Source organism: Hoplias malabaricus, chromosome 12 (genome assembly GCF_029633855.1).
Source record: "Hoplias malabaricus isolate fHopMal1 chromosome 12, fHopMal1.hap1, whole genome shotgun sequence".
Lineage (NCBI taxonomy): Eukaryota > Metazoa > Chordata > Actinopteri > Characiformes > Erythrinidae > Hoplias > Hoplias malabaricus.
In genome coordinates this window covers 40,463,379-40,488,445 of record NC_089811.1, presented here as the reverse complement: position 1 = coordinate 40,488,445, position 25,067 = coordinate 40,463,379, and the positions used below count along the sequence as shown (strand labels likewise).

The window sequence follows — 25,067 nt, the reverse complement described above, 5'->3', positions numbered from 1 at the left end:
CCTAATTAAACACAACATGAACACTTCTTAAAGGAACAATACTAAGATTCTGTATTATTCCTTCTGAGCTCCGCCTACAGTTGCAGGATTGAATTAATCTTAACAGCGCTGCTCTGAAATCAAAGGGGAGGTAGAGGGTAGCTTCCTACCCTCCTCCAAACGTTATATAGTTCAGTTTCTGCGGTGCTGAGCCCAGAGTAGCTATAACAGAGGCTGTTACAGGTCACTGTGCTTTTGAAGTTGTAGTTTTAAAGTATAAATGTGGCTTTTGCATTGTTTTAAAGAGAAGTGTACTTTCTCTTCAGGTCTGAGACGTCCCCAGATGTTCCCATCCGTTCTTATTGAGAAAAAGAGAAAAAGAAACAGACGCTGCTGGTGTCTTCAGAGGCCTAATCTGTGCAGTGTCATATTTGTTGGGGATTAGTTCGATCGTGAGAAGCAGCAAATGCAACCAGCTTCTAAGACAGAACTTTGATGGTGAGTTCAGGAAAGTCTGAAAGTACGGGTCATTTCTGACACGGCATTAAACCTGTGATACAACACGATGCTGCTGTATAAAAAAACAAGTGTGTGTTTGTAAATGTTCCCTTCCTGTTCTTTCTTGGACGTTTGCATGGAGACTGTGTTAATAACACGCGGTAATGACCTTCTGCTTCCTGAACCAGTCCTGATGCTGGAGATGGAGAAAGGGACTGTGTTTGTTTGTGGTAAACGGTTCGTTTCCTTTTCGACTCACTGTAGGTGCCAACACACACACACACACACACACACACACACACATACTTAGCCTCAGAGCTATTTATGTTTCTCCGTAATTCACATTTTTATAGTTTGAGCCATTCACCGCAAAGCAGCAGCACATTTCTGGCAGGACCGGCACGTTAGAATACGCTCTGGACCTCCACCCCGCCCCCGGTGTCAGGGGTTTTATTACATGTCTGTCTGTGATGTGCCTGATCTGTGTGTGGTTAACCACTGAATGCTCTCCGAGGACGGTTTTGAGAGTGTGTGTGTTTGTATATGTGTCTTTATGGCTAGCACTGGAACAAGAAGATCTCTGCAGTCCTGAATATTTTAAAAACCTGCAACGGAGAGAGTAAGTGAGAGCTGCCTGACGTCTGGCAGGAAGAGAGCGCCCAGGCTTCAGGGGATATTTTCACCAGCCTTCTTTAAAATAAATCTCATGTCCCACCAACTTTCCTCTCGGAAGTTCACACTCAGGGCAGCGGCCGTAATTTTCCCCTCGTGTCCTTTTCCACTGTCTAATGGCTCAATATTTCCAGCCCAATCCGCCAGTGGAGCTGCCGTCTCCGTGCTTTGAAGCAAAGTGCTGGGGAACGTGCTGCATCCCAGAGGGACAGCGCTACTCCACCTCAGAGAGACATTAACCCGCGGAGTCATGTTCACAACACAGACGTTCAGAAACTGCATTAACCTCTGCCACAATGAGCACAGTCCCAAGCATTTTCACAGCTCAAGGACTTTGGTCGTCGGACTGTCATTTCCCCGAGTTTTCTCTTCCCAGTGCCACTTTTAAAGCAATGGTTTAGAACAACGTCAGAGCCACAGTTTTTGCTGTGGACGAGTGTCAGAGAATAGCTTTACAATTCTATTCTATTGTGACATTTCGAGTAGAAGCTGTATTTCAAGTCAGTGTCTGATGATGCGTACATTGTACTGTTGAAAAGCAGAGTGCGTGGGTGGATGTCTTAATTTATTATCAGTGTTTATATTTCAGAAATGGCAAATACATTCATTAAAATACTCACAATAAATATTTAAATACATCCCTAATTGACACAAGTGCACAACTCCCTTGCACCGTGTGGAGCTAATAGACCAATAAAAATGTATATCCTGAGTTCGCTTGGTTAGATTTGCCCTGGATGTGAAAGGCATATGTAGCTAATGGAAGCTAATACAGTGGAACCTCTACTAACGAACTTTCCAAGATATGAACCGGGCATTTGAATATTTTTTTGCCTCCACCAACGAACCACGACTCTAGAAACGAACCCGAGCCTCCTCCGAGCCGGCGGCTGGAAATGGCCACTGACCCCAATAGGCGAGTCTCCCAGCGCCCCCCAGACTTGAGTGAGCTTTTAAGATTAGCACTTTGTAGCTTTAGCAATTTAGTATTAGTGTAAATAGCAGACATCGAAACTCGTGCCGTATCTACGCTTCATCTCCCCACATTCACCGCCTACTCTCCGTTATTCTACCCACCCCCCACCTCCCGTCATACAGCCAGTGCCTGTGTTACTGCTCCAGCCAGTCGTCACGTCTTCAAGGTAGCGATGTGTAACCACTTACAACTTTATTATTTCTTTTTTATTACTGTTTCCACTGTATTTCTCTGTTATTTTTAGTAACTCTACATGTATTTTTTTTACTAATTTGAGGGAAAATTGGGGAAAATTGACTCGAGAAACAAATTTTCCACTTATGAACCGGGTCACGGAACGGATCAATTTCATAGGTAGAAGTTCCACTGTATTCAGTTAAAACGGATGAAACTACTGTATATTCGCACATATCTACATACCTCATTGTCATAGACTTGCATAAGTGATTTATAACACTGTGGCATACTGTCATTAATAAAAACAGACAAGTAGAGTCAAAGTTCAAGAATCAAGATGGCTGCTAGTACTGTTTTTTTCATGGTTGAGTTCCATATTTACTTAATACTTTTGTGTTAAGTAAAGTCTAAAGGAGCTTTTTTTAAGAAATCACAACTTCACTATGGGACAGCATTCGTCTCACTTATATAACGTAAATAAACCTTTAACGACAACCATAAACCTACAGAAAAAAATAATAAAATATTTATTTTTACAAGCATCAGTCATAAAGGCTGTTTGTGTGTATTTCTCCATCATCTTCTCAAGTGTTTCTCCAGCTCCTGCTGTATGTGGATACGGACGATATACATTTCCACATGGTTCTCTTTCTCTTTGTGGTCTTGTGAAAAGTATTTTGCCATGGAGTGTGTGATTGATGTGGCACTCTGAAGCTCCTTTCTCCAGTCTTGTTTTTCTCTTGGCAGTGTGTGCCGTAAGTGTGTGTTGGTGACCCGGCTGATGACAGTAAAAGCCCCTCCGTTCTCATCGGCTCTGCCTTCCCCCCTTCACCTCGTTCTGGTCCTTTACTCCGTTTAATCCCCCGAGTCTGCAGTCGTCACTCCTTTCTACAGGGAAGTGGACGGCAGAAGTAGTGCTGTCTCTCCAAATACGTTTGAGCATGTTCTCGTTTTAGTGTAACACACAAGTTCGGAACAACTTAATGTAGTGATATGAGGTTATATGTGTGTGTGTGTGTATATAGGGTTTTGCTGCATAGGTTGTCCTCCTAATATTCTGGAAAGGCTGTACACTAAGTGTTAGGACATTTATGTGCGGATTTTATTGCATTTCGCCATAAGAACAGTAGTAAAGTGAAGTAATAATATTGAATTCTTAGCTCTGGGTTACAGCCCAGAGGTATTATATGATTCTGTATCATCCCAGAGAATGCAGCATCGCTGCTCCACAGCCAGTGTCTGTGTGGGTTATATCCCTCCAGCTGATAATTTGCATTAGATATGGTGACCATAGGCGTGTGTGCAGCTGCTCTAGAGAGTTAGGACTTCATTAGTCTGCACGTTTGGAGCGCGTATAAGTAGCGTACAATGTAAAGTTGTTGAAATCGGTCATGAGCAAGGGTCTCTACACAGTGTACATCAGTTAAATATTCTCATGTGTAAATGGGATAAAGAAAAATGTATTTAATTCAGCGGTGTCAGAATGTTGGGAGCAAAAAATGGTGATTTATGGGGCTCCTGTATTGCCCCCATCTGGAGAGATTTAGAACCGTCCTTTCAGGAAATGTCACAGAGCTCATGGTCAAGCAGAGGTTTTCTGAATACAGTTGGCTGCAGTCTGATATTGTGGTTCTTTCATCCAGACAGTTTCATTCTGGCAGCCTTTCTATCTGTTCCTGACTTTTGTTATTTGTCCTGGGCTCTGTGTCAGCTCTGTGAGGGAACGTGATTTATGAACTTGCTTATTGAATCCTTGCCCTTCGTTTCGTGCACTTTGTTTGGGCTGAATGCGGTCAAGGTGTTTGGAGAGCAGACTGATCTCTGTATAGAATTTCACAGAGTCTTAAGAGCAGCCGAGAAATCGCTGTGAGAGACGGAGAGTACCCAGAGCAGGTGTTTTTCTAAAGGTGCGTCTGTTTATTCTGTAACTTCCACCGAGTGACTTCACCTTTGAGGAGGGGAAGAAGAGACACGTGTGGGACAAATCTTATTAACACCTCTGTCTATGAAGAAGTGATGACACGAACGTGTGGAAGCGACTGAGGTGTAAAAATAGACGGAGGAAGAGGCGCCTGTGAAATGTTTTGGGGCATTTGACATTTTAATAGGTTTCAGTGCATACGATCGTGCTCTACACTAGTGCTCAAAAGTGGTGTGTGTGTGTGTTCTGGAGAAGCTTTAAATTATATGGTATGGTGCATCGTACTTAATACGAACAGGGACCTGAATGATCCACGGGGTTTAAACTGATGTCAAAGTGTCCCCAAACTATTGATGGACACAGTCTACCTGAAGGCCAGGGATTAATTATAAAATTCTAAAAGAAACACTAATGCTCTTAGGCTCCTTTGACCTCCATGTCATTTTCAATCACGCGAAGGGTCTCGCCGCCCCATTGTCCAGAGTAAACATCTCCTCCAGAACGCTTTGACTTTGACAATGGAACTCACGCACATTCCTCCACTCTGACACTTCCCCCTCTTCTACGTCCCCCCTGAAGTGTGTTTGGACCCTCTGTGCTCGAGTCCTCGGGCTGTTGTCCAGCCGTCACCCGCTGTTTCCTCCAGCTGAGATTAATGCGGCTTTGACCAGTCTCTCGGACACATTAATGAACGTGAACACATTGACCCCTGCTGTCCGGGCTGTGGGGAAGCCTGGTTTGGGCGGTGTGGGCAGAGCTGACCCTTCCCTCCCTCCGCGGTCCGCCTGCCTCGGTCAGATGAGTGAATTGCCGTCGTCTGATTGTGAAAATGCAGTGCCATCGTTTGGGAATAGAGCGAGCAGAAGGCTAATTGTCGTGTAATGAGTTAAAAGCCTGTTGTTCAGACTCGTCTGGTGACCAGGCCGGGCTCTAAACACAGCAGCGGAGCAGGGGAAGAGAGGAGTAAGAGCGCCCCCTTCAGGTCCAAATCAGTGAGTTTCATATTCTCATGGTGTGTGAAATTACAGTGTAGTTTTAATACTGTCCTGTCGTCTCAGGGGATTGTAAACGATGGTTTGGTATCCATCATCAGGTAGGAGTTCGTGTTAAAAGCATGGACATTGGTTTATCATTTATAAATAGAACAGTTCAGTTTGAGAAATCTAAACAATCAGAAGGCTTTACTTTGAGATTCTGTTTCCACAAGGTGGGCCATTTTTCTGTTTATTGCATCAGAGCTCAAACCGTTTATCGTGGGGGTCCCAAAATGTAAAGTGGTGGATTGTGGGCCACAACAAAGAAGGCAGCTGATCAACAACTCTGTGGCTTTACCTTTTAATATGTGGCCGGCATTGCTCTCCAAATCTGATATTATTCATGTTACAGGGCCTGTTCCGTTCTTTTAACTTGGCGCTGCAGGGTAGTGTCACACAGCCTCAGGGACCTTGGGTTCTGGGTTCGAGTCCCGCTCCGGGTGACTGTCTGTGAGGAGTCTGGTTTCCTCCCACGGTCCAAAAACACGTTGGTAGGCGGATTGGTGACTCAAGTGTCCATAGTGCCCTGTGAAGGACTGGCGCCCCCTCCAGGGTGTGTTCCTGCCTTGCGTCCAGGGATTCCAGGTAGGCTCTGGACCCACCGCGACCCTGAATTTAATAAGCGATTAAAGACAGCTTATAAAATAATCCGTGTAAGCATTGTATCTCCTTTTTACTGATATCTTATGAAGGGTGTTACATGTAGGAAATTAGAGTCAAACCCTTGATCAGTGATTTATATGTATTTCTTGTGTTTCTAACAGTGAAACTCTTGTCATTAGAATTCCCTTTTCCTGTGCCCTCAAAGTGAAGACTGAGATCAACAGACTCTCTCCACGTTTGTTTGTTAGCCGCTATGGCCTCTGCGTGAGAGAGAGAGATGGATTCTCTCTCATGTCATGGCACGCACTAATGAGGACAGTCCTGCGTGTCCCGCCACGACCCTGGGGTTTCAGAGCCATGCCGCCGCTCAGCTGCAGAAAAACACAGTTTATACACACTGCTGCTTTTCATCAAACACTCATTTACTAACAGGCATCTTCATCTGAATAACGATCAGCTCAGCAGAAAGCCAGGATCAGGCACCACAACAGACAGAATACAGTCCCTCTGCACTGAACGGGTCGTGGATTTGTGTTCAGAGGGAGGTTTAACCCCACAGGGGGTGGTTTAAATCACACTGGATTTTCTGAAACTGTGGTACAGAAGTACGCTGACTCGACGTGAGCTAAATCTAAATCGATGTAAAAATTGCACCTTTGTTTATGTAACCTGTTATTTGAGAAGATGTAGTAGTTAAACAGCTCCAGCCACGGTGTGTATTAAGAGCTGTGTAGGGTTCATCAGAGAGATCACAGATTGAGACATGTTTTATATTTAATGACTGAGAAACTCGTGTTTCTAGGAACACAATAAAAGATGGAGAAAAAGACTTTGGGTTGGAGCACTGCATTCTGCAGTCTAAAAATAGTCTGAGAGAGCAGATGCAGCGTTCTTCTTCCTCCTCCTTCCCGTTCCTGTGAAGAGTGTGCCCCCTAAAGGCTCACACTGAGCAGTGAATCTGATGAAGTCCTGAAGCTACAGACTTGCTGTGAACTGGTGTATCATCATTAGATTTTGGAAACACAGAGAAGAGCATTTATCACATTCCCCACAGATCTTTCACAGCGTTCTCTTCTCTTCTTATCTGTATGAAGATCAGCCATTTACAGTGTGTAGTGTACCCAGTATTACTGTGTGTGTCTGTAAGTGAGGGCCCGGTGAAGAGTGTGTCCTCACTATCCTTTGGTCTTTACCTAAAGATCGTTCAGTGCGAGGGGTTAATGCTTTTATTGGTGACTGGTGAAGTGAGCTTTTCTGGGGGACAGAAGCTGACTGGCCTTGCTTCTTGTGTCCAGCTCCCAAGCCAAATTTCATCCAGTGGTACTTTGTGCGTTTGCTTCTTCGTTCTGTGTCTGACAGAGATTCTAATCCCGCAGGAACTCATTGTAAGGCTTTAGTGCATGAGAGAGTTGCTGAGCGGTGTGAGCCTGCAGCTAAAGTGCCACGCTGCTTTTGTTCATGTTTATTTTGCTTCACACTGTTTCTTTGAAGTGTCTGAGTTTAATAAAACCAGCTAAATGTTCTGTTACTGAATGAAGTCATTGATTTGGTTGAAATGACATAGCCTTTCCAGGGAGGAGCTCTGTGTTAAGATCTGAGACAAAAATCACACTGGACCATATGAGGGAATAAAATCTGATCCCCCGGTGCTTGTTGATAACCTCATGGAAAGCCATTGTCCTGAAGCAGCAGTGTCCTTTCGATCAGGTGGCTCCTCTAAAGCCTATTTGAGTTCTATCAGAGTGGACTGAGCCAATGTTGACCCTTTCTGTCTCCTCTCTTTCTCGCTTTCTCTGACAGGTCTCAGACGGCTCCTGCAAAACTCTGGCGCTAACGGCTAGTGGAGACCCAGGTGTGTAGCCCCTCTAATCCATTTCTCTCCATCTTTCTCTCTATCATCATCAGCTGGGGTCCAGTGAATCAAACCTCACTCTGTCACTCGTTCAGACTCTCGTTGAGTCTTTTTACTTAGTCACAGGTGGACAGTGGTAAGGTCAGTGTGAATTAAGGAGAGTGGAGAGTCCCTACGGAAAGCCACATATAATAACAAGCCCACAGGCTCTGATTTGATTGGTCAAGTCTGTGATTAAACGTGATCATTAATGTCTAAGAGACCAAGACAATATCAACCATAATGTCCATGAATATAGGGATTACTTCAGCTTTGTAGATTGAGTTAAATCCCTGACAGTTCTACAGACATCCGCAGCCTGGGCTCGCTGCCTCTGTGTGGGTAGGATGGCCCTTTCCCATGATACGACACCGTTTCCCCTCCTTCCTTCAGCACAGCAGGTGTTTTTTAGCTGACGTAGCAGAGGTTTGCCTTCTATTTAGAAACTTTCCTCAGATACTTTGGATTGTGTGTCATTTATTAACATTTTTCACCCCAGAATTAATATTAATTTATTATTACTTATGTCTGTAAGATGCACACCCTGGAGAGGGCGCCAGTCCTTCACAGGGGAGACACACACTCACATATTCACTCTAGGGACACTTTTGAGTCTCCAATCCATTGGAGTGTGGGAGGAAACCGGAGCACCCGGAGGAAACCCATGCAGACACAGGGAGAACACACCACACTCCTCACAGACAGTCACCCGGAGGAAACCCACACAGACACACGGAAAACACACCACACTCCTCACAGACAGTCACCCGGAGGAAACCCACACAGACACACGGAAAACACACCACACTCCTCACAGACAGTCACCCGGAGGAAACCCACACAGACACAGAGAGAACACACCACACTCCTCACAGACAGTCACCCGGAGGAAACCCACGCAGACACAGAGAGAACACACCACACTCCTCACAGACAGTCACCCGGAGGAAACCCACACAGACAAAGAGAGAACACACCACACTCCTCACAGACAGTCACCCGGAGGAAACCCACGCAGACACAGAGAGAACACACCACACTCCTCACAGACAGTCACCCGGAGGAAACCCACACAGACACAGAGAGAACACACCACACTCCTCACAGACAGTCACCCGGAGGAAACCCACGCAGACACAGAGAGAACACACCACACTCCTCACAGACAGTCACCCGGAGGAAACCCACGCAGACACAGAGAGAACACACCACACTCCTCACAGACAGTCACCCGGAGGAAACCCACGCAGACACAGAGAGAACACACCACACTCCTCACAGACAGTCACCTGGAGGAAACCCACGCAGACACAAAGAGAACACACCACACTCCTCACAGACAGTCACTCGGAGGAAACCCACGCAGACACAGGGAGAACACACCACACTCCTCACAGACAGTCACCCGGAGGAAACCCACGCAGACACAGAGAGAACACACCACACTCCTCACAGACAGTCACCTGGAGGAAACCCACGCAGACACAGAGAGAACACACCACACTCCTCACAGACAGTCACCCGGAGGAAACCCACGCAGACACAGAGAGAACACACCACACTCCTCACAGACAGTCACCTGGAGGAAACCCACGCAGACACAAAGAGAACACACCACACTCCTCACAGACAGTCACTCGGAGGAAACCCACGCAGACACAGGGAGAACACACCACACTCCTCACAGACAGTCACCCGGAGGAAACCCACGCAGACACAGAGAGAACACACCACACTCCTCACAGACAGTCACCTGGAGGAAACCCACGCAGACACAGAGAGAACACACCACACTCCTCACAGACAGTCACCTGGAGGAAACCCACGCAGACACAGGGAGAACACACCACACTCCTCACAGACAGTCACCCGGAGGAAACCCACGCAGACACAGAGAGAACACACCACACTCCTCACAGACAGTCACCTGGAGGAGGACTCGAACCCACAACCTCCAGGTTCCTGGACCTGTGACTGTGATACGACCTGCTAGTTAAAAACCTTCTTAACTTTTCAATGGAAGTCAGTGTATAAAAACATTTTTTTATTTAAGTATTTCTAAAGCATATCTATTGGTTTATTCGCCATGAAATGTTCACGACCTATGAATGACTGCTGCTGTGTTTAAATAATATAGACAACCAAAAAAATCCACAAAATGTAGAGACGTGTTTTTAACTGGATAGCGATGATATTGAAAGCTGCGCAGTAAAATGTAGTTCACCTGGGGTGGGACATTCAATTTGTTTTGAAATATTTGAAATTCTTACGGAGCAAAGCCGTGCAGCTTAATGTTCTTCAGTTGAACAGTGGTGCAGTGAATGTTTCACATTTTCCACAGATGTTACTGTGCCTCGTGTTTCACCCGTTCATCCGTTATGGCTGGGTCATGACCTGGCATGGAATCGTCTAGAACCAGCTGCTTTGTTAAATCTGAATGAATGTGTTGTAGAGAACTGGCGTGAGAGTGAGTAGGAGGCACCCATTTTACTCAGTGGGCTCTTTTTAATGCTTTTATTAAACAGCAAAATCCACTCCTTAGAAGGACAGGCCTTTAGCCCCACCCCGTGCATGTGTGCACACACCAAACCAGCAGAGGCTATCAATCGGGATAGAAGCACTAGGATAGCGGTTTATTAAACGTCACCACAAAACTGCAGTCCTCGCACAGGACACTACACGAACACTTAACTACACACCGCTGGAACAACATCAACCAGTAACAGGAATAAACGAGAAGGAAAACGGTTCTGAACTTGTAATGGAAGTTAAAATATTTAATCATGAGTCATTTTGGACCGTACCGGTTTAATCCAATCATCATCAAACATTGATACATTTCTAAATATAAAATATAGAAAAAGAAAACAAACCAAAAACAAAGCTAACAGCGATAAGTTGTTCCAATTTGTGTTGATTCTGCTTTCTCTATCCACACCTTTCCAAACTGCAGATACCACTGCTCCATCCTGTTTTTAGTTTTTAAACCTGGATTATTGCCTGGTGTTTGTACTCGTTTTCCAGGGCACTATGATGAGTCAGTGTTGTATATACCGCACTCCCTCCTCTGCTCCACATACACACACAGGGCGTATAAGGTAATCATGCAGTACCTCTTTTCACCATTGGAGGGTAGTGGAGAGCTCTTAGTTAAGTAGGTTACACTCTGAGCTTAAGAGATTAGTGCCTGAAAGTGTAGAAGCAGCTGTAAAAATAAAGCGGGAAAGTCACAATGGAGGCTAAATGTCTGAAATCGTGTGTGAAGGTTTAGATGATGAGCTGAAGACCTGTGGCGAAGAGATTAAAGGAGCTGTTAAAGTCTGGGGGAGTCAGACAGTCAGCAGTGGAGGTGTGCTTTACAAAACAAGTCAATTAAGTAATTGTTGCTGAGGGTTTGTTTTTTGTCAGTAATAATATACATGGAGTTCTACTGGATCCTTTTAGTGCAAGTAATGTATTGTTGGTAATCCAGTAACATTCATTTTACAGATGAAGCAAATTTGAAAGTAGGCATCAGTTAAGGGCTGCCATTGCTGTCTGAATGGGAACAGAATGGTATTGATTTTAAATCTGGCTTTTATTTTTCATTAATATGCAAGATGCTATCTCAAAATGTTGAGATACTATCTCATTATTTTGAGATACCAAGTCAGTATAATGAGATACTAACCTCCCTAATTTGAGACAATAATTCAATATATTGAGATACTAACCTCCTTATTTTGAGATACTAAGTCAGTATATTGAGATACTATCTAATTATTTTGAGATACTAAGTCAATATATTGAGATACTAACCTCCTTATTTTGAGATACTAAGTCAGTATATTGAGATACTAATTTCCCCCATTTGAGATACTAAGTCTGTATATTGAGATACTATCTCCTTACTTTGAGATACTAAGTCTGTATATTGAGATACTAAGTCAATATTTTGAGATACTAACTCATTATTTTGAGATACTAAGTCAGTATATTGACTTAGTATCTTAACATAATGAGATAATATCTCGAGATATTGAAATAGCAAATTGCATATTAATGAAAAATAACAACTGGTGCCTATTTTGTATAATTTCATGTGGCAGAAACAGGCTTCCATAGATTAGATCTGAGAAGATTCAGTAAATTTCCACAGGGATTCCCAGCTTTTTTTTGTTTAAACTTGTGGAAAGGGTATAATATCAGTTTTTAAGTATAGTTTCTGTGGAATGGCGGTGTATTTTTACATTGTTTTGTGGTTTTCTGTACCTTCTCATACACAGTATTTGTTGGTATTTTTACTAGTCTGTATCTTCAGCAAAGCCTGAACAGCTGTAGTAACTTCCTTCGACCAGAAGGTGGTGTAAGAGTAATGATCTGAGCTGGAGGCATTGATGAGCTTAAAGCCGTGCAACAGTATCCTTCCAAGCATGCAGGATGACTTTAGGAATGGCTGTGGAACAGATTTAATGTGGATTTTATTGCTGCTTTTACAGGCCATGGCCTTTTCTCCCTGGCCTTGGAACAAGGCTAATAAAAAATTCAGCCTTTTCTCATAACACACAGAATCTGAAGATGAATGGCAAGCAACCCACATAAAAAATCCATGACACAGCACAAGGACTGTGGAGCTGTAACATATTACATTATTACTGTGGCACAATGGAGTTATTAACATGTACATTTTATTAAGAAATTTTCCATTTTCTGTTTCCAAATTTCAGGCTTTTTGTTCATCATTTGGCTTTGTGTGATTTATGATTTTGTTTAGAACCTTTCAGGATATTGAGTCATTCTTTCACATTCTGCTCCCTGAACCCCACTCTGTCTCAATATAAGGCTACAGCTCCAGCTCAGAGTGTATTTCTTTTCTGAACGAAGGGTTTTTGGGAGCAGCTCTGGGCAGCAGTGTATTCTCTCGGTTTATGAGAGAGCTAAAGTAGTTTGGAGTTGTGATATATGCCTTTATCAAAGAGAATGTGGTATAGGGGTCTCCTTCAGCTTCAACCTCTCATAGATTTCTGGTGTAAGTGAGTTTCCAGAAAAGTCTGGGCACACAGTTGAGTTAAGGGTCCACACAGTGGGGAGATTGAATAATTAATATACGCCAAATAATATACAGTGCATCAGTCAGATCAACACATGCTGAGATGCAAAATATGAACTTGCATCAGCAACAATAAACCAAAACAGTGTGACCACTCGCCTAAATTGTGTTTGGGGAGAGTGTGATGCTCTGGACGATGTTCTGCTAAGATCTGGTTATTGTTGATGGCAGTGCATCTTGCCACTGGCTGTGGCACATAACTGAGGAACACAACAAAGGCCCTTTTATACTTGCTGTTAATATCTGATTATCTCTGAATCGTCCACGAGTCCAGACAGTGATTTTACACGTTACACCTTTTTAAATGCTGCTTCTGCGTGCGGATCAGGTCTCTGTGATTGGATGGTAACGATAAGTGGAACATGTTTGTCATGTTCCTCAAAACTTACATCTCAGGAAACGTTTGAGGAATATGCCCAAGGCCTGGTTGTTGATCTTTGTGGTTCTAGGCACTGTGGTTCTCTGTGATCCTACAAGCAGTGTTCTATGTATTTCAAGGAGCAGAGCGGCGTCCTCTGGTTCTCTGAGCAGAGCGGGGTCCTCTGGTTCTCTGAGCAGAGCGGGGTCCTCTGGTTCTCTGAGCAGAGCGGGGTCCTCTGGTACTCTGAGCAGAGCGGGGTCCTCTGGTACTCTGAGCAGAGCGGGGTCCTCCGGTACTCTGAGCAGAGCGGGGTCCTCCGGTTCTCTGAGCAGAGCGGCGTCCTCTGGTTCTCTGGGCAGAGCGGCGTCCTCTGGTTCTCTGAGCAGAGCGGCGTCCTCTGGTTCTCTGAGCAGAGCGGGGTCCTCTGGTTCTCTGGGCAGAGCGGGGTCCTCTGGTTCTCTGGGCAGAGCGGGGTCCTCTGGTTCTCTGGGCAGAGCGGCGTCCTCTGGTTCTCTGGGCAGAGCGGCGTCCTCTGGTTCTCTGGGCAGAGCGGCGTCCTCTGGTTCTCTGGGCAGAGCGGCGTCCTCTGGTTCTCTGGGCAGAGCGGCGTCCTCTGGTTCTCTGGGCAGAGCGGCGCCCTCTGGTTCTCTGGGCAGAGCGGGGTCCTCTGGTTCTCTGGGCAGAGCGGGGTCCTCTGGTTCTCTGGGCAGAGCGGGGTTCTCTGGGCAGAGCGGGGTCCTCTGGTTCTCTGGGCAGAGCGGGGTCCTCTGGTTCTCTGGGCAGAGCGGGGTCCTCTGGTTCTCTGGGCAGAGCGGGGTCCTCTGGTTCTCTGGGCAGAGCGGGGTCCTCTGGTTCTCTGGGCAGAGCGGGGTCCTCTGGTTCTCTGGGCAGAGCGGGGTCCTCTGGTTCTCTGGGCAGAGCGGCGTCCTCTGGTTCTCTGGGCAGAGCGGCGTCCTCTGGTTCTCTGGGCAGAGCGGCATCCTCTGGTTCTCTGGGCAGAGCGGCGTCCTCTGGTTCTCTGGGCAGAGCGGGGTCCTCTGGTTCTCTGGGCAGAGCGGGGTCCTCTGGTTCTCTGGGCAGAGCGGGGTCCTCTGGTTCTCTGGGCAGAGCGGGGTCCTCTGGTTCTCTGGGCAGAGCGGGGTCCTCTGGTTCTCTGGGCAGAGCGGGGTCCTCTGGTTCTCTGAGCAGAGCAGTGTACCTGTGATACTTAGAGAGATGCTGTTAATTCTCTCTGTAGTTCTTAGAGTCATGGTATTTCCTGTGGTTCTATGAGTCATGGTGTTCTCTGTGGTTCCAGCAGAGACCGCGTTCTTAGTGAGAAATGGTGTGCTTTATTTCCCTAATGTAGCAGTGGCACTGTTCTCTGTAGCTGCAGGACAGATCGGCCTGTCATATTTTTTTTTCCAGATTACTGGAGCTTAACTGGACTAAGTGGAGCTTAGAGGACATCAGAGAGACTCTCCATAGAGCTTACTGCCTACCAGTAACCACTGAAGAGCCCATCCGAACACACACACACACACACACACACCTACGTTTCAGAGAAGGCATCTGTGCTGTTGGGGCATATACAGGTTATTAGCTAATGTTAATAATAGGTTTTCTACTTTTCTTATAATGCCATTTGGAGATTATAGGTTTTCCCAATACAGCGTCAGTATGCATTTTTCAGAATTAGACTAGTTTAACTCACCAAGTATCTGTTGTATAAGGAAATCCTTTTATTGAGGACATTAAAAAATAAAAAATGTAAATATCATACAGGGTGGCACAGTGGTGCAGCAGGTAGTGACTCTGTCAAAGCTCCAGGGTCCTAGAGGTTGTGGGTTCAAGTCCCGCTCCGGGTGACTGTCTGTGAGGAGTGTGGTGTGTTCTCTCTGTGTCCGTGTGGGTTTCCTCTGGATGACTGTCTGTGAGGAGTGTGGTGTTTTCTCTCTGTGTCTGCGTGGGTTTCCTCCGGGTGACTGTCTGTGAGGAGTGTGGTGTGTTCTCCCTGTGTCTGCGTGGGTTTCCTCCGGGTGACTGTCTGTGAGGAGTGTGCTGTGTTCTCCCTGTGTCTGTGTGGGTTTCCTCCGGGTGACTGTCTGTGAGGAGTGTGGTGTGTTCTCTCTGTGTCTGCGTGGGTTTCCTCCGGGTGACTGTCTGTGAGGAGTGTGGTGTGTTCTCCCCGTGTCTGCGTGGGTTTCCTCCGGGTGCTCCAGTTTCTTCCCACTGTCCAAAAACACACGTTGGTAGGTTGATTGGCGACAATAAAGTGTCCATAGGGGTGTGTGTGAGTGTGTGTCTGTGTTGCCCTGTGAAGGACTGGCGCCCCCTCCAGGGTGTATTCCTGCCTTGCGTCCTATGATTCCAGGTAGGCTCCGGACCCACTGCGACCCTGAACTGGATAAGGGTTACAGATAATGAATGAATGAATGAATAGACACATATATAAATATAGATTTTATATTATTTGAAGTAAAATATGCGTATTACACATAGTTACTGTGCTTGTTTGTGCACGTATGCTTCCACTAATATTATAAATGAATTAGAATATAAGTCATTCTTATATAAATGTACCAAGCAAACATAAGCACAGTGATATCCCTCACACTTCTGCATAGCTCTGGTGTTGTGTTTAATCAGCAGTGAGATTTTAGCGATGTGAAATCTGAGAAATGCTCAGAGGTTAGTGGTGCATCAAAGTGTTAAAAGCATTGCAGGTCTTTCACATTATGATGGACAATGCAGGAGCTCACAGGAAACCCTTGCTAATAAGTTTTACCGTGGCTGCCGTGGACATGTCTGTGCCCTAACTACTCTGACCGACATGTTCACTGAAATGGGGCAAAGTGTCAGTGCATCAACGACGCTGCACTAGGTTTTATGGGTTTAATCTCAATGCGATGGACAATGGAATGGGGGGGGGGGGTATGATTTTGGTTTGATTCTTTTCAACTTGACCGCCTCGAATCGAGTTCTAGCTGTAGCAGCAGCGATGCATAAAGAGAGAGAAAAATCCAGTCCCTCCCCTCTGAGCAGAGCTATGAAAACTCTGGGAGAGTCTGCTCTCTCTCTCTCTCTCTCTCTCTCGCTCGCTGCTTGTCTTTTGGCTGAGTGCTGAGCGGAGGGGAGCAGCGGAGCACGTGTGTTTGTGTGTGTGTGTGTGTCTGCGTCTGTGTGTGGAGCATGTGTGAGTGAGTTAGAAGAGCTCTGGGAGCGAGGGGCGAGTTTGTCAGGACGAGGACAGGAGCAAGCGATAGAGGCGGCTGCTGGTGGTGTGTAAGAGCTGGTCAGTCATGGCTCTGCTGCTGGACTGTCCACCCTGCATGGGTGCGTTCTACTGCCTGATGAGGACCAGGGTCAAGAGGAGGCGCAAGAAACGCTCTGAGCGCAAAGGTCAGCCACTCACACAGTCGAGGACTCGGTCCTTCTGCTTTAACCCGGTGCAGGGTTTTTGTTTTTCTGTGTGAGGTGGTGGAAGGCAGTGAGGGTTTAATGTTTTGGTCAGTGTCTGATACAGTTCTGTACTAATGTGTTGCTGGGTTCCTCTCACTGTTAGCACTGTGTTAGATTAGAGATGGAACAGGAGGGTACTTTAGTATTCAGTGTTTATTTGGTAGAGATATATACACAAGACAAAATAGAATTGGTGATGTGTTTAAGTCTGGGGCCAGTCGTTTACAAAGTGGTCAGATTATTGTTTTTATTTATTTATTTATTTTTTGGCTGAATTTAAATAGAGAATCTATAAAAAAAACTGATATCCCTTTAAAATGGAACACAACCTGTCACTGAATCCGTCACCAAACTTTTGCACAGAGTTGTATTATTATAAATTGCCGTGTTGTAGAATTTGTTCTTAGATACGTTTTTAAAGAAGGAAAAAAAGTTCTTTTAAAGTACTTTTTAAACTTGCAATTTTGAGCCGGTCGTTTGCTAAGACTCTCACACTACGAGTAAATAACAGCGATCAATAACTACAGTAGATACATTGATATTTGTATAGAATGTGGATTAAACTTGCCCCTTTTTTAAACACCAAAGTTAAACTAATGAAGTGTTTAATGGCAGAACAATGAGGAAGAATATGGACCTGCGTACGTACATTTAAGAAAAAGGATATGTAATGTTAGCACACACCAAGTACCCTGTTTAAAAAGAGGAATGGTAGATTAGACAATGCCCAAATACAGATCCACACACGGGAATGCATGTGCAATGTAAATTAACGTGATGTAATATGTACATGAAACTGTGGACTGTTCAGATTCATCAGCGAAAGCACGCATCTTCGTCCTTGGCGTGTAAAAGTACACTGTTACTTTACAGTCATTTTAGAAATAATGATGTTTCTCTGTGATTATTTTATAATTTAATATTAATGTGTCCTCACTAGGAGAATTTGTTCAGACAGATTAGTAGCTTCACAGGAGAACAAACTTTAATTGTAATGTGATTATAATTTTGGATCATTTCTAATAAACCATTGAAATCGTTACCCAATGTAAAGGGAATGTATTGTCAAATGAAAACAGAAAAACGGCTGAAAAATTGCTTTGTTGTTACACGATGATATTCTGAAACAGAATTGATCTGCTGGGTTGTGCTGGCTCATGGCTGGAGTTTTTAGCAAGTGGTGGGGTGGGGAAGGTTAAGACGGTGTGTAACTGACGAATCTCTTTATCTGTGATAAAGTCAGAAGCTCCAGTGACAGTTGTACCAGTGCTCCTGCTGCCACGGAGCCCATTAGGCTACTTGAAAATACTCCTGCTTTTCAGGCTTCATGCTGTGATTTTTACATCAACAAAGTGCTCACCCTGTCACTCTTCTTGCCGAGACGCTGAGGGAAGGAGCTGGATGTATTTTGTTCCCTTGCTTACAGACTGCGGTCTAATAACGTCACACAATCTGGCTCTGAAACTAACACTTCTGCACGGGCAAAGTCACTAACGACCTGGTTCCTGCACTTTAGTAACGTACAAATGCAGGAATGGTCTTGTTCAGGACCACATTCCTTCGTTTTACTTGGTAGTGCAATATTTAATATTTGAGTGGGCTTTACCCACATCACTTTTTATTTTATTAAATAAATAAGAATGAGTTTTTGAGAATAAAACTGTTGTCTCCAAATGTCAACTTTACAAGAAAAGCCAAAAACCTTTTTAAAGCAACAGACTCATTCATTCATTCATTATCTGTAACGCTTATCCAGTTTGTGGGTCCAGAGTCTACCTGGAATCATTGGGCGCAAGGCGGGAATACACCCTGGCGGGGGTGCCAGTCCCTCATAGGGCAACACACACACATTCACTCACACACACACACCTACGGACACTTTTGAGTCTCCAATCCACCTACCAACGTGTATTTTTGAACTGTGGGAAGAAACTGGACCCCCAGAGGAAACCCACGCAGACACAGGGAGAACACACCACACTCCTCACAGACAGTCACCCGGAGGAAACCCACGCAGACACAGAGAGAACACACCACACTCCTCACAGACAGTCACCCGGAGGAAACCCACACAGACACAGGGAGAACACACCACACTCCTCACAGACAGTCACTCGGAGGAAACCCACACAGACACAGGGAGAACACACCACACTCCTCACAGACAGTCACTCGAACCCACAACCTCCAGGTCCGTGGAGCTGTCTGACTGCGACACCTACCTGCTGCACCACCGTGCCGCCAAGCAACAGACTTTTATTTATTAAATAATTTCTATCGTGTATTTAGTAAAATAATTTTAATCAGTGTAAACGGTGACAGTGAGGAACACTAAACTTTATGAGATAATATTAAAAACTGTGAGAAATGGATATACAGAGCTCTTATGGGTTTGATTATCTGAGCTGGGTAAATATTTCAGAGCAGTTTCTTTGTGTGTTGCCTCTTAAATGTAGTTCATAGTGTTTACAAAGAGTTTAAAGCGGCCCATCATTGGTTGTTCAGTTACAGTCAGACCTTAACTTAGCAAAGATTGACCATCAGAAGTAAAGTACGTTCTTGTGTACATGATTAAACTGTGCCAACTTGCTTTGTTCGCATCCGTACCGCGTCTGAATTCCACTAAAACCACTTGGTCCTGTCGTGGGAACAGAGTCGTATTGATTATTATTGGTTTTGTATGGATTTGCACTGGTTTGTAAGCTGCAAAATTCTTTTATTTCCCCATGAATTTCTCATGTATTTTAGAAAGCATAGTCTGTCTTGCCTCAGGAGATTTAACATAGAGTTGAAAGTAGATTTTGAACAATGCTACAACACTGTGGGTATTGTATATGACTCACACTTTCGACTTTTCGAGAGTGAGGTTTGAAATTGGCTCGTGTTTCAAAGCCCTCTCACACCAAGTTATATTCAAGCGGTGCATGCAGTCTGATGAATAATATTTTAGCATCATAACAATATGAGTAATACAGTGAAATAAATCATAATTATCACTGTGATATCTACTGAGAATTTCACCAAACGTGTGTGTGTGTGTGTGAGTGCAGCCCCAGCAGGCAGTAAAGCCTCCTCCTCAGCACACCATGTGAATCTCAACCTGAAACAAAAAGATACTTTCTGTCATCATCAGAAACAGAATTAATGTGATGTAATGCAGATATTCCACACAAATCTCAGACTTCCTCTTGATGCGTTTAGAGTAGAGCAGGGGTGGATGAAAAGCAACGTATCATATGTGATGACACACCTAATTTTTGCAATAAAAAATGTGCATGTTTATTCTTTCAGAGGTTAATTAGTGAATCGTTTGTTTTTCAGATGCTGAAAAAGTGAAATAAGATATACTCTCTTTTCTATATCATATGCTGTTAGCCGATTTATTTTAAATGCTCCACAATACGCTCACAACATCTCACTAACTATTCAATATAATTATTCCGCTCGCCTCTAAATCACTGTGAAGTTTGTGTAGTGTGAAAGGAGCCTGTCAGTCAAAGGCGGTGACTTCAGAGCAGTCGGAGGTGGTCAGATGGAGTCAATATTATTCCTCCTGCTGGCCAATGCTCTGCAGGGCCTCTGTGGCCTGTGTGTATATGTGTGTGTGTATATGTGTGTGTGGGATTAGGCTGCAGGCACTAGGCTGTGCTTTTAGAAAAGTGTTTACTGCACGTTTGCCATTTACCTTCCCACACAGGCTCTCTGCAGCAGTCTCGCTGAAATTCCTGAGGTGCTGAAATAGCGTTTTGAGCCCTGCTCACAGCACTAATGCCGCATGGCAACTTAAGAGCACTGTCACAGATGGTAGTGTGCCTTCAGCCTGTATCAGCTCATACCAGGACACAAGAGAGAGAGAGAGAGAAAGGGAGGGAAACACTGACCTCTCCATTAATGTGATTCACTCTAACAGCCGTGTCTCTTGCAGTTATTCCCTCACAGGCCTGACAGGACAGCAGCTTGTGTATCCGATTTTTGTATCTTTCTGGGTTTCGTATCACTCAGGTTCATGATACACACTCCAAAACCAAGGCTGCTTGATGGCTTGGGCACAGCTATTCATTCATTCATTGTCTCTAACCGCTTATCCAGTTCAGGATCATGGTGGGTGCAGAGCCTACCTGGAATCACTGGGCACAAGGTGGGAATACACCCTGGAGTTGAGTCGCCAATCCACGTACCAACGTGTGTTTTTGGAGCATGGGAGGAAACCGGAGCACCCGGAGGAAACCCGCGCAGACACAGGGAGAACACACCACACTCCTCACAGACAGTCACTCGGAGGAAACCCACGCAGACACAGAGAGAACACACCACACTCCTCACAGACAGTCACCTGGAGGAAACCCACGCAGACACAGGGAGAACACACCACACTCCTCACAGACAGTCACTCGGAGGAAACCCACGCAGACACAGAGAGAACACACCACACTCCTCACAGACAGTCACCTGGAGGAAACCCACGCAGACACAGAGAGAACACACCACACTCCTCACAGACAGTCACCTGGAGGAAACCCACGCAGACACAGAGAGAACACACCACACTCCTCACAGACAGTCACCTGGAGGAAACCCACACAGACACAGGGAGAACACACCACACTCCTCACAGACAGTCACCCGGAGGAAACCCACGCAGACACAGGGAGGACACACCACACGCCTCACAGACAGTCACCTGGAGCAGGACTCAAACCCACAACCTCCAGGCCCCTGGAGCTGTGACTGTGACACTACCTGCTGCACCACGGTGCCACCCACTCAGACCCAACACTGACATATTACGTGTCAGTGATTGTACCAGTTCAGTGAAGGTTAAGCCCATCCTTATTTGCTAATGTTGAGTCCTCCGCAGTAAATGAATGAATCTCATATCACTGTGGATTCTGTGAGGGCTGCTGATTCATTATTGATGAAAAGCATTTTAAATCAGTGTTTCTGAGTTCACGGTGCTATTCTTCACTCGTGTCACTGGGGGAGACCAAGCTGGAGTGGAGTAGTTACTGACGAAATCAAGCATAAAACTAGGCAGTAAAAACATAACTGACATTTGCGTTCATCTAAATACAACCGTGCTCTTCACACTCTCACATTCACCAATCCATGTTTTGAAAAGTTCATAAGTGAAGCAGGAGTAGTTCTATCTTCAGGGCCGGTTTTCTTTAAGGCTGTATCAGCATCCTGAAACGAAGGCAAGAAACAGACCCCACCCTCAATTACAGACGGGCAGAAAATTCCAATCAAAGAAACCGCAAATGCAGCTCGTCTCTTGGTGCCTGGAGAGAGGGAAGTCTAGGAGCCGGAAGCCTCTCCATTGGGCCGCTGATGACATGTGAAATGAAGAGCAGGGCCAGTTTCTGCACAGCCAGCAGAATAGCGGAAATGAGCTGTTTCAGATGGACTGGATATTAACAGTGACATGAGGCTCTCTCAGACAACACACTTCCCTAAGGAGTTACACAACACTTTCTAAAGTTATAAAACAGCACAGAGATGTAGATGAGAGTTCGGTTTCAACAGATTATTCAGCCGCTCTGACCAGAGCTAGGTTTAGTAGAAGTGTTAGTGCAGGGAACTCGCCAAACCAAAGCTTTATTTCAGCCCTCCAGGGACAGAACGGTAGAGTCCTGCTTTCAGTTCTTCTCAGGCCTTGTGATGGACTGGCACCACGTCCAGGATGTGTTCCTGCCTTGCGTCTAATGATTCTGGGTAGGCTCTGGGCCAACAACGACCCTGAAGTGGAGGAGTGGGAACAGACAAAGAGAATGTGTTCCATTCAGTTATATTTATTGATTTTTCTTTTTTTGCAAAGAATATTGCACCAAACAGGATCTTACAAAAAGACTGGACCGATAACAAAAAAAAAAGCCGTGTGATACCTGCATCTTAAACAGTAACAAGTGGACATCCTCCTCTGGCACAGTCTTGGAGGTCAGATTTGATCTCGTAAGATGAACGAGTTTTTGAATACGACTTGTCAAATGTTTTGTTTTGGACGGCAGTGAAGTTTACCACTAGCTCAGCTCTCATATCCACCTCTGTTTTGTTTGAATGTGTGATGGCTAGCTTTGACCGACAAACCAAGTTCCTAAATCTGACCACCACCTGGAATTTAAAGTATAAAGACTGTCTGAGTCATATTTTCTAAATATGTATGTATTTTATATCCATTGTTTCACTGTAGTCGTTTTAAGCCTCATTTTCATGAGCCACTGGAGTAATATCAATTTTTTTTTTCACTCAGTTAGTTCCCACGTTAATTAGTCCGTGTTCTCATTTAGCTCAAAATGTTCCTGATTGTCCCCAGAAGTTCTCATTTGAATATCGTGTCTGGAACTGCCACAGTACCCGCGGGACCTGAGGAGTTATGATAAACAAGTGAGATTTTATGAATCAACAAATGAGATAAACAAAGGCACTTGGTTCCTACCTCTGGGATTTCCATGAGATGTGATAATTAGGAAAGTTCGAGGCCCATTAAAGACGGTCAGAGAAAGGTCTACTGGGCAGTTGTGTTGCAGTTAGAACATTAGGTTTGGCAGCAGGCTGGAGACGCTCGGTGTGGTGTACAGGGTGTAAGACCCGTGTGTAACGTCCAGAAACAGATTAGAAGGAGATGGGTTTTATTTTCTTTTTATAACTTAAAAAAAAAAGGCTCATTTTAAGCCGTCTACAGCATTCTGCTTGATTTTTTTTAGTGGGTGGGAAAGACAGTGAATTTCCCTAATGATGCGGCTTGAGAATTCGCTCGCAGCTTGAGTGTTTCATCTCTTCCAGGGATGAGTTTCATAATAGGTGATTGTTTCTGTCAGGCTGTCTCTGGCATTCTTAAGCGGCGGGAAGCTCCCTGAGCCTTGATCTGGCGTTTCGTCTTCATTTCACTTTTCGTCTTTAGATATGTAACATCAGAGGCTTCTCGCGGAGAGTGAATCCGAAGCTCAGAACCAGCCTCATTACTTTTTCTGGTTTCTGATTATAATTAGACGTTATTTGGCACGATTTGTTGCATCATTTGTTCATTAATGAATTTAATTTTAGGTGATTGTCTCTGTCAGAATGTATCTTAAGCAGAGGGAAACCTCCTGAGACCTGGGCTGGTGTTTGCTGGGTGTTGGCTTTCCTGGGGTTAGATGTGTAACACCAGCAGAATCATTTCATTAGGGGTTTATTAGGATTAATAATTATTGGAGTTGGTTTGTGATCTAATTAACGAGTGGTTATTCTCCGTCACTCCGGATGATCTCGTCTGAGCCGTATCCTCCTAAAAGAGGCGTCTGCATGTTTATCGGCGGAGACACAAGGCGGACCTTTTTGTTGATTAAGACGACTTGTGTATTGTGTTGCTGTCATCTCGAGGGTGAAGGCAGAACAATGCAGCGCTGCTCTGTTGTAGTTGGGAATTAGCCGGGTCATATCAGCGCTGCATTAACACAGCCTAATTAGGCTTGATTAGCATGCTGCATAAAGGCAGCGGGGTGATGCAGGGACTATTGTAGTGGAACACTCCATGGAGAATATTTTGTGTGTGAGAGCCGCCTTTGGTGGTGGATGCGACGTGTTGCATTTGGCTTCATTAAGCACGCAGCCTATGTGGTCTGAATTGCCTCTAATGTGTCCGATGGGTAAATAACTCTAAGGCAAACAAAGCATCCCGCCTCCCCGTGACGACACGCCTCACACCGTCAGAGACACATCTCAGAGACGAGTCTCAATTTGTTTTCTGTCGCCATCAGAAAAACATGTCCACTTTGGGGAACGCAAGCCATGAATATGACCGGCAAAATTTACCTTTATGAATTTCATTTGCTAAAACATCCACAAGAACACTATAAATGCCAGAACTATAAATGTTCACAGTATGAAGGCTTCTTTTTTAAAGTGCAGCCCACTGTAACATCACTATTGCTAAGGCTGATATTGCCATAACGATTCCTGCAGCCGTACTCTATTGGATTGAACTGAACTGAATCGTTTCTCTGTACCTCGGCGTATCGTAGTTGAATCACTAACACTGTGGCAGTTCCAACTGTATCCAGGTGTACCTTATAACCTTAATGAATATAATCAGCGATAAACGCCAAAAAATAAAACGTATTTCCAGTCGATTAACAAATCAGAGTCGCCGTGGTCGAGACACAAAGCCTCCATGAATAACACCATCTAATATCTTTGGGATGAGCAGCAGCTCATCATTTAACCTCTGTGTGAATGCGATCAGATCCTCACAGCTATGTTCTAAACAGGCAAAACTCCAGGTGCAGAAACCTCAGGTGCATGCCAGCGTTTAGACATGTGTACGTGTGATTAGGACCTTAGGATACGTAGCAGCCAATCGTGTGTGTGTGTGTGTGTGTTTGTGTGCCCACACATGCACATTGCCCTTTTTATCTACCTTTGACCTTTTAGATCCTCCCCACACCTG

At 45.0% G+C, this 25,067-nt stretch overlaps 1 protein-coding gene across 4 annotated transcripts in view; it reads left to right on the top strand.

Moving 5' to 3' along the window:
• The window catches only part of adarb1b (adenosine deaminase RNA specific B1b), a 162,702-nt gene that overhangs the window by 86,896 nt on the left and 50,739 nt on the right, over positions 1–25,067 (top strand). The window contains exons 4-5 of one of the 4 annotated variants that reach the window (XM_066686133.1): positions 306–477; positions 7,661–7,712. The exons of 1 other annotated variant lie outside the window; for it this stretch is intronic. In XM_066686133.1, the coding sequence (XP_066542230.1) occupies positions 475–477; positions 7,661–7,712 (55 nt within the window). In that variant the 5' untranslated portion in view covers positions 306–474. Of the gene's footprint in view, positions 1–305; positions 478–7,660; positions 7,713–16,440; positions 16,583–25,067 lie in introns of those variants that run through there. 2 more of the 4 variants (XM_066686134.1, XM_066686132.1) reach the window with 2 other exon arrangements.